We start from the raw sequence: 9739 nt of genomic DNA, 5'->3' as shown, positions 1-9739 counted from the left end.
TGTCTTGAGTTTCCAATCATTTCTACAACTCTTATTTTTATTTTTTTGTGATAGTGTTTGGAGCACATACTTGTTTGTCACAAAAAACATTCATGAAGTTTGGTTCTTTTATGAATTTATTATGAGTCTACTGAAAGTGTGACCAAATCTGCTGGGTCAAAAGTATACATACAGCAACATACATTATCAATTTTAGTGATCATCAATCAAATCAAATGAACTTCATGGCATGGCCTCTTAACTTCATGTGAGTGATTATGATTGACGACCCCTGTTGACTTCTCTTAGCCCATTTAAATAAGTGTGACCAGTAGATACCTCAGTAGAAACATTTAAGTCCCATCTTAAAACTCATTTGTATACTCTAGCCTTTAAATAGCCCCCCTGTTAGACCAGTTGATCTGCCGTTTCTTTTCTTTTCTCCTCTGCTCCCCTTTTCCTTGAGGGGGGGGGGGGGCACAGGTCCGGTGGCCATGGATGAAGTGCTGGCTGTCCAGAGTCGGGACCCGGGGTGGACCGCTCGCCTGTGCATCAGCTGGGAACATCTCTGCGCTGCTGACCCGTCTCCGCTCGGGATGGTGTCCTGCTGGCCCCACTATGGACTGGACTCTTACTGTTGTGTTGGATCCACTGTGGACTGGACTCTCGCAATATTATGTCAGACCCACTCGACATCCATTGCTTTCGGTCTCCCCTAGAGGGGGGGGGGTTACCCACATATGTGGTCCTCTCCGAGGTTTCTCATAGTCATTCACATCGACGTCCCACTGGGGTGAGTTTTTCCTTGCCCGTATGTGGGCTTTGTACCGAGGATGTCGTTGTGGCTTGTGCAGCCCTTTGAGACACTTGTGATTTAGGGCTATATAAATAAAGATTGATTGATTGATTGATTGATTGATAGATGGCAGTCAAACATAAGAGATAAGTGTAGACTGCACTATGATGGCAATATGACTCAAGTAAACAACACCAACATTTTATATGTTCCATTGAAAAGCCGCACCGCTTGATAGATTGTTTTGTGCTTAAACATACAAGTATTATTATGGTGTGTGTATAAGGTAAGACATTATCAGCCGTTTTGTTTCGCAATCTTATGCAAAAGCAACTTTTATTACCTTCTGGTATCTGCTGATCTATATTTGGGATCTGCATAAATCCTGAAAAAGTGCGCGCGTCTGCCTTCGTAGTCTGTAGTCGATAAGCTTCTTCTTTTCCTCTATCTTCTTGTTATGGGACATCCATCCTCCGCTGTTGCCATTTCTAATATAAAGTAGTGTGAAGTTCTTACTTATATCCGTCAGTTAACTCGCCATGAAAGCGCTAAAACATACCGGTGTAGTGAGTTTACATTATTCACCCAAGGAACTTTAGTTATTAGAGAGTTCCGGTCTGACGGTTTTTCACGGGACACATTTCCGGCCTTCTTGTTGTTTCCGGATGAGGAGATGCTGCTCCGTTATTGATTTAAGTAAAGTCTGAATGTCATTAAAACAGTTAGCGCCATCTTTTGACACTTCTTCCACTCCCGTCCTTGCACGCTACACCGCTACAACAAAGATGACGGGGAGAAAACGCTGCCGAAGGTGAGCCACGTAAATAAGACCGCCCACAAAACAGCGCATCTGCAAGCGACTGTCAGACAGTGGCTTGAAGATGATCTGTAAAACATCATCTATGCAACATTTTGGCCAAAGAACCACCATTACATGTTATGTAGACCACAAATAGTCATTTGAACTCTACTTTACATTTTAAATGCTGAGTGCACACAACCAAGGAGGCTTCACAAAACAAATACAGGAACGAGAGGAGGCCGTGCTCTGATCTTAAAGACTGACAGACGCTTTGTGCAGCTTCATTTCTAGGGTAGTGCATAGGGTTCTACGGTATACCGGTACTAATAAAGTACCGCGGTACTAATGAACTGACAATGGTACTAAACTGCCTTTGAAAAATACTGGTATTTTTTTTTGTACTACATGCAGCGGTGACATTGATGAACCGAGGAGCATGTTGAGTGTGTCAGCGCGCACACACTCAGAGTGCACAAGCAGAAACAGTGAGGAAAGGAAAACTGTCAAATAAAGGCAATTCTACTGGTTAATAAAGAGTGTGCATGGAGCGCAATATGGAGGTATTTGGGCTTCAAAACTATCAATAAAGGTGACGCTCTAAATACGGAAGCAGCACGCTGAGAGCAGGGCTTTAAAACATGCCTCAACAAAGGTAGCAGGACCACCTGCGCTTCGAACTTGGGTAAACATTTAAATAACAATCCAAACCGGCACAATTAGTTTGAAGGGAATAAAGTTAACTAGCTCCCTTGCATTGCGCATACAGATACATCGACGCGTACACAGCTGGTTGGCTTGATGCCAAATATTAGCAGAGTCAAAAGCGCCCATAAAGCGTAAATAAATTCAAGTAAAATGACTAAATTTTCTAAACAAATTTCTACAATTTGTGTTTTATGTTTAACAAAGTGTGTTTTACCTGCTACATGTCCTATATGTGTACTTCTACCTAGGGATGTCCGATAATATCGGCAGTCCGATATTATCGGCCGATAAATGCTTTAAAATGTAATATCGGAAATTATCGGTATCATAATTATTGGTATCGGTTTCTAAAAGTAAAATGTATGACGTTTTAAAACGCCACTGTGTACACGGACGTAGGGAGAGGTACAGAGTGCCAATAAACCTTAAAGGCATTTCCTTTGCGTGCCGTCCGAGTCACATAATATATACCGGCTGTTTTCATCACGAATTAATGCAAGGCATACTTGGTCAACAGCCATACAGGTCACACTGAGGGTGGCCGTATAAACAACTTTAACACTGTTACAAAATTGAGATCGAATTTAAAAAGTAAAAAGTAAATAATGGGGGTATAAATGGAAACAGAATAGAAAAAAATTACAATAAGAATAAAAATAAAAAGCAACAATGAGAATAAAAATATAACAGTAAAATAAGAATATAACAAGAGAAACTAGGCAGTAGTGACCATGTTATGAAAAAGTATTGCACTGTTATTGTTTTGAGGCATGTTAAAAAAAATAATGCACTTTGTGACTTCAATAATAAATATGGCAGTGCCACATTGGCATTTTTTTCCATAACTTGAGTTGATTTATTTTGGAAAACCTTGTTACATTGTTTAATGCATCCAGCGGGGCATCACAACAAAATTAGGCATAATAATGTGTTAATTCCACAACCGTATATATCGGTATTGGTTGGTATCGGTAATTAAGAGTTGGACAATATCGGGATATCGGTAAAAAAGCCATTATCGGACATTTATATTTCTCGCCATAGTATTGATTTTAGTATTCACTAATGATTGTATTTGTCTTAAAGCACAGACTGAATGGCAACAATAATCATAAAGCATTTAATACAATGTCAAACTATTCTGTTCTATCCTAACCTAATCCTAGATTATGGCAGGCAATATGTAATATATACAATTGTAAATAAAAAACAAATGTGTTTAAAGTCTTTAAAAAAATGTTTTTTAATCTTCTAAAATTGTTCTTTGAGTGCAATAAAAACCATATTGTAGCGTCCCGGAATAGTTGGTGCTGCAGGGAATTCTGGGAATTTGTTCTGTTGTGTTACGGTGAAAATACTCACCCGAAATGTGTTTGTCATTGTTGTTTAGTGTGGTTTCACTAAATGGCACATGTTTATGACAGTGTTGGCATTGTTTATACGGCCACCCTTAGTGTGACATGTATGGCTGGTGACTAAGTATGCCTTTCATTCAATCGTGTGTGAGTGTGTTTGAAATGAACATGACCATTAATAATTGGGTGCCAGCATTTCAAGACCACTATTCTCCTGTCCAACGCTACAATATGTTTCATGTACTATAAGGTTTTTTGTTAAAATGAAGCCAAAAATGATTTTCCTGTGGTCCCCTTTAGTTTGAAAAGTATCAAAGAGTATCGAAATACATTTTGGTACCGCGACAACCCAAGTAGAAACATTTTAGCAATATTACAAAACAAACAGAAAACTGTAAACAAAGCGGAGAAGCTGACTTAAACAAAGTTGTGAAAATGAAATGTTTCCCCGAGATGAAGCCGTGGTCACGTATAAGCGACGTTTGCGGTGCTTGTAACTGTACATCCATCGCAAACGGGAATACCAAACAATAACCCACGCTGAGAACAACGCTCTGTTCTCATAGTCTACACCTGGCGAGGGATTGAACATTTTTTTTGTCTGCCTTTGGCAAACCGCCGCTGATGGATTGGAACCAATTGTTCCATTTGGCTGACAGTCAAGGAGAGAGAAGTAAAAATGAAAAATAACAGGTTGTAATAATCCCTCCATCCCTTCTCAGCTTGGCAGCAGATGGAAATAGGACTGATGGGAGGGAGGAATGTGTTATTTAAATCCTCGTCTTCTGCTAAGAGTGATTGATGGAGGAAGGCAGAGCTCTTCTCGACACGGTTAGGCTCCCACTGTTACTGGTGGGCAAACGCACGGAGAATAGGTCATGATTAGCGGTTTGTAGCACATTTCTGGATATTTCCTGCCACAGCAAGTTTCTAATTGTGATGAGAATGGACTTTTCTAGAAAAATGTGCCAAAAAAAACTTATTTCACAGCGCAGTAGAAGACTGTCGTTCAGCGTTTCTATTTTGACGTGCGCACACTGCCTCTCCCCCCACTCCCTTGGATCCTTTCTTTCTCTCACTCTCTGCTCCTGTAAATTCAGAATCAGCTGTACTGTAATTGGATTTTTACTCTCTTCAATGTTTATTATTGTCGCAATATGGTTATTAAAGTTAAGGATTTTTGTGATATCCGATTGTTTGTGAGGGCACCAGAGGGATTACTGTGTGTTGCCAGAGCAGCGCATACAGAGGACAGCAGCTTGTCATCGTCGCTTTGACTTGTTAATAAAGAGATAGTTGATACCACACCTCCTTGTTATGCTTGTTTAAAGTGTACAAACCTTCACTAAAATATGGACTTTTGTCGAGGCTGAAACCCGTTATTCATATTTACATTGTGTTTTATGGAGAATTTTGTTTCACTGTACACATTTTTTAATCTACAAACCCTGTTCAAGAACCAATTAAGTTCGTAAATTGAGTTTCCACTTGAAAGGTGCCAAAGCGGACTTATTTCACAGCGCAGTCGCGTTTCTATTTTCACGTGCACAAATGGCTCCCTTAGATCCCTTCTTTCTCTCACTCTCTGCTCCTGTAGAATCAGAATCAGCTGTACTGTAAGTGGATTTTACTCTCTTAAATGTTTATTATAGTCGCAATATGGTGGTTAAAGTTAAGGATTTGGGGGATTCCGATTGTTTGTGAGGGCACCAAAAGGATCGCACATACGTTTTGACTTTTTAATAAAGAGATGGGTGATTCCACACCTTTGTGTTTGATATACAGTACTGGATAGCACTTCATATTGTGTTTAAAGTGTACAAACTTTCACTAAAATATGGACTTTTGTCGAGGCTGAAACCCATTATTCATATTTACATTGTGTCTTATAGAGAAATTTGTTTCACTGTACACATTTTTCAATTTAAGAACCCTGTTTAAGAACCGTAAATCGGGTTTCCACTGTAAATAGATAATACAAAGTAACCTATAATATTCTTTATTCAATTATAAATCAATTATTAATGCATCTTTAATTATTATATTGTATATTATTATTATATTGTATATGTGTAATATTGTGTATTATAATATACGGTAAATGTATTCTATTTCTTTCTTTCTGGTTTTTGAATTACACACAGCATATATTGACCAATTTGGCGAACAGGCATCGTCTTTCAAGCCACAGAATGTTCAGAAACCCTGGCCCCAGTTGTCATAAACCAGCCAATCAAAGACATGTGTCTATCTACTCATGTATATCTGCGGCTAAAAGTGTTGTTGGCCTGGGCCTGCTCTGTATGAACATCATTGTCTCTCCTGACTTGATCTGCTTACTAATTTCATCTTCTTAGCTGGTTATTTTCTTGTTAGCCGCCTGTTAAAGTGTACAAAGCATTTATTATTTTCTTGTTTTACTACTTCACATTCAAGCTATATTAAATAATATAATTGGATATTAAGAATAAATGAGTGTTCGACTCCTACCTTGTTTACGTCCGTGACAACCTCCTTTTTTGGACTCAATCAGAAATATCAAGCAGCTAAAATGCGCCAAATATGGACAAATGTGGAGAGAGTGTTTTGCATTTTCCCATCATGCATTGTGTGTGCATTAAATGGGTGTCATTTAGAATTTTTTTAACGTTGCGTGATTTTTTAAATAATATCCACAAAGTTCAGTGAGCAGGTTGTTATGTGTCACCATGAGTGTTGACATTTTGTGTTGGTTGCATTTTTCCTTTTGCGCCATGACTAGGGAAGGTTGTTTGGATTGGGTCACCTAATTACATTTTGCTCTGTTCACTTCAAGTTATGGTCATTGACCTGAAATACTCATGTTGTCCACAAGTTGTAGCACTAAAATTGTCAGGTATTAAACATAAATATAAAGTTACCAGGTTCCTTGTTAAACTCAGGACGTCTAGTTTGGACAACCCTGCGTAAAGGGTGAATTTTCAATTTTTTTAAAGAAAAAGTATAGTTGGGATGAGGAGTAAGACAAATATGTAAAAAATATATTTCTGAATGATTTACATGACTATAGTTCATGGATATTCTGTTTTTTGAGGTGTGCTTGAAGCTCATCGAGAGAATGCCAACTTTTGGCCTGTATTATATGTAAATAATAGTTTGGATATTTGTCCATCGATTAATGAGTCGTCCACGTTCTAATTGTGATGCCTCGCAGAAGTGATCATTTCACCCACCTTTAAGTCGAACTATTCCAAAGTATATCCAAGTTTATATAGTATTGTCCCCTGAAATTGTAGTGTCATTAATTCTTGCCGAAATGTGACTGGTGTACTAACTTTCGTGAGATACTGTACATGGTAGCTGGTCTACGGTTCTAAACCGTACCATGCCGCGTCGACCTGGACTGCACAATATTACTTAGTGGAAAGGTTCATATGCATGACAGTAAATGTGTTTTTATGTGGTCATACTTTTTTTCAACTAGGGCTGCAACTGACGATTAATTTGGCAATCGATTAATCTGTCGATTATTACTTCGAATAATCGATTAATAATCGGATAAAAGAGACAAACTACATTTCTTTCCTTTCCAGTATTTTATTGGGAAAAAAAACCCAGCATACTGGCACCATACTTTTATTTTGATTATTGTTTGTAAACTGTTTGTACATGTTGCAGTTTATAAATATAAAATAAAAATTAAAAAAAATATTAAATAAAAAAAAATTAAAATTGCCTCTGCGCATGCGCATAGCATAGATCCAACGAATCAATGACTAAATTAATCACCAACTATTTTTATAATCGATTTTAATTAATTTAATCGATTAGTTGTTGCAGCCCTATTTTCAATGGATGTATTTTTTTTACCACTGAGGTGGCGACTAGTTCGGTTTGTTCGTTACTAGCTAAAGTGCTGTCGTTTTTATTCGTGTAAATGTGGCGGTGATGTTGCAGTAATAAGGCCGAGTGGCTCAGATGGTCGAGCGGGCGTCCAGAAACTTGAGGGTTCCTAGTACAAATCCAGCTTTCGCCATGCTTGTCACTGCCTTTGTGTCCTTGGGCAAGACACTTCACCCAATGCAGCTCACGCTGGTGAATGAGGTCATGTTTCTGTCAGTCTACCCCAGGGCACCTGGGGCTACAAACACCATCAGAGTGTGAATGAATGATGGGGTTTCAGTGTCATGCGCTCTGAGTCAGGAGAAAAAAAGTGCTATATAAATCGAATGCATTGTTATTAATATTACATGTTTGGGTTCTTCATATGGTCCTGCGGTCAAGACAAAATGATGAGTTTGACACCTGCTACGTTATGCTGCTATGTAAGCTTGCAAAATTCCACCTACCTGGAGAGATGTCCTGGAAAAGGGACTTCCATATGGTGTACTGCAGGGGTCCCATGTACTTGGATGTGGGGAAGTCTTCATAGGTCAGATTGGTCTCATGAATCTTCCCTTTAATCCTGCGACAGGAACAGATCAATGGCATTTTCAATCTGTTTAATTGCCTCTTGTACAATAACGCAGCGACTTGCTCCATTAATCCTGTATATGGGGATTAAACGCCTCTGTCATTGGGGTTAATTGTTGGAGTCAGGGCCGTAACCAGGATTTGACAAATACCCAGGTCAAAAATATGGTGGTCCAAGAGGAGCTTTGAAAGGCTGAAATCATGGGTTTTCCCAGCACCAATAAAATATTATTACCTTGAGCAACACAAGGAACAATCTACTTTTTTAATTACTATGCTGAAGTTTAGCGTACTAAACAATTTCAACATCATTAAAACATAAATTTGGTAACTTTACTTCATTTCGGATCGTATGATGTTTAAAGTAAAAGTGGATTTCAATGTGTTACATTGTTTTCTGGAGTTGTAGCGGGTTAAGCAGTGCATGACCAAAGATAGTAAATTGTGAGAGGACGATCTACTGCATTGTGATGTACAGCGCACATAATGTCCCACAAAAAGTATTTTTGCTATTAGTCATATCTTATCAAAAAAAAAAAAATACAGAGGATATGACCTCGGTGTCCTCAATGGTACTTACGGTCATGGACTGAGCGCGTGAATTGGGTTAAATCAGGGTTTCCCCCAAAAACATTTTCAGCGGTATATATATTAGGGCTGTCAACCTTAATGCTTTAACGCATGTGATTAATAAAAATGTATTATCGCGTTAACTAATATGAATGATGATTAATCACTTCCAGGTTGAGGCATAGTGTTCCTGGGATTAAAGACCTCACCTTTTTTTCCCTGCAAACATATTGCTGGGTATTGTGGCCAAACAGCTCAACTTTTGGACAAAGAGAAGACTTTCTGGAGGAAAGTTCTGTGGTCAGATGAAACAAAAATTGAGCTGTTTGACCACAATACCTAGTAGAGATGCGCGGTTTGCGGACACAACCGCGGAGTCCGCGGATAAACCGCGGGTCGGGCGGGTAAAAATAGATTTTAAATAGATGCGGGCGGTTGGCGGTTGAACCAATTCGGAAATATATATACATAGTTAAATGTTGTTACCCACATACGAAAAACGAGCAGCACTCTTTGAAACAGTCAATCATTCATCTGGCACCGCGTCCCAGCAACAAGTGCCGCAAGTGAGCGCTCCTTCAGCGCAGCAGGGCGCATTTTAGAGGCCAGGCGCTCTCGCATGAATCCTGGCACTGTAGATGCCATTTTATTCCTGCATAGTGCTAACAAAAAAAAAAGTAAGTAGACATACGGTTGGATATGTTAAACAAATTAGTCTATGTTACCTATAGGCTATACCAAATAAGCCCATGTCTAACCTATATTGAGTTCGGTCAGCTAAATAATTTTGATGGTTACGTGTTGTTTGGGCGCACTACAATGCAAAGGAATGAAGGCAATTGCGTTGTTTATTGTGTTTTTTTTCTATTCGAGATATACTATGTGTGAATAATTATTTGGCCTCGCTTTCAAGTGAAGCGCATCTCCGATTGGCGACAATGTAAGGCTATTTAGCCTGCTTTGTTTGTCGCGACCGGCTATTTTCATTATAATTCAAGTTTGATGATAAAGTACAGTCTGATGGGTTTGATTTCCCCCCATCAGCTATTTGCCTTGGCCAATAAGTTGCAGGTAATTTAT

General features: G+C 38.9%; 1 protein-coding gene across 3 annotated transcripts in view; it reads right to left on the bottom strand.

Annotated features, from left to right (window-relative positions):
- trim62.1 (tripartite motif containing 62, tandem duplicate 1) overlaps positions 1–9739 on the bottom strand; it is a 106811-nt gene that overhangs the window by 2276 nt on the left and 94796 nt on the right. For all 3 annotated transcript variants that reach the window (XM_061939128.2, XM_061939121.2, XM_061939137.2), the window contains one exon: positions 7966–8081. In XM_061939128.2, coding sequence (XP_061795112.1) covers positions 7966–8081 — 116 coding nt within the window. The remainder of the gene's footprint in view (positions 1–7965; positions 8082–9739) is intronic.

The sequence above is a fragment of the Nerophis lumbriciformis genome, linkage group LG03 (assembly GCF_033978685.3).
Source record: "Nerophis lumbriciformis linkage group LG03, RoL_Nlum_v2.1, whole genome shotgun sequence".
NCBI classification, from domain to species: domain Eukaryota; kingdom Metazoa; phylum Chordata; class Actinopteri; order Syngnathiformes; family Syngnathidae; genus Nerophis; species Nerophis lumbriciformis.
This window is presented reverse-complemented; position numbering and strand designations above follow the sequence as displayed.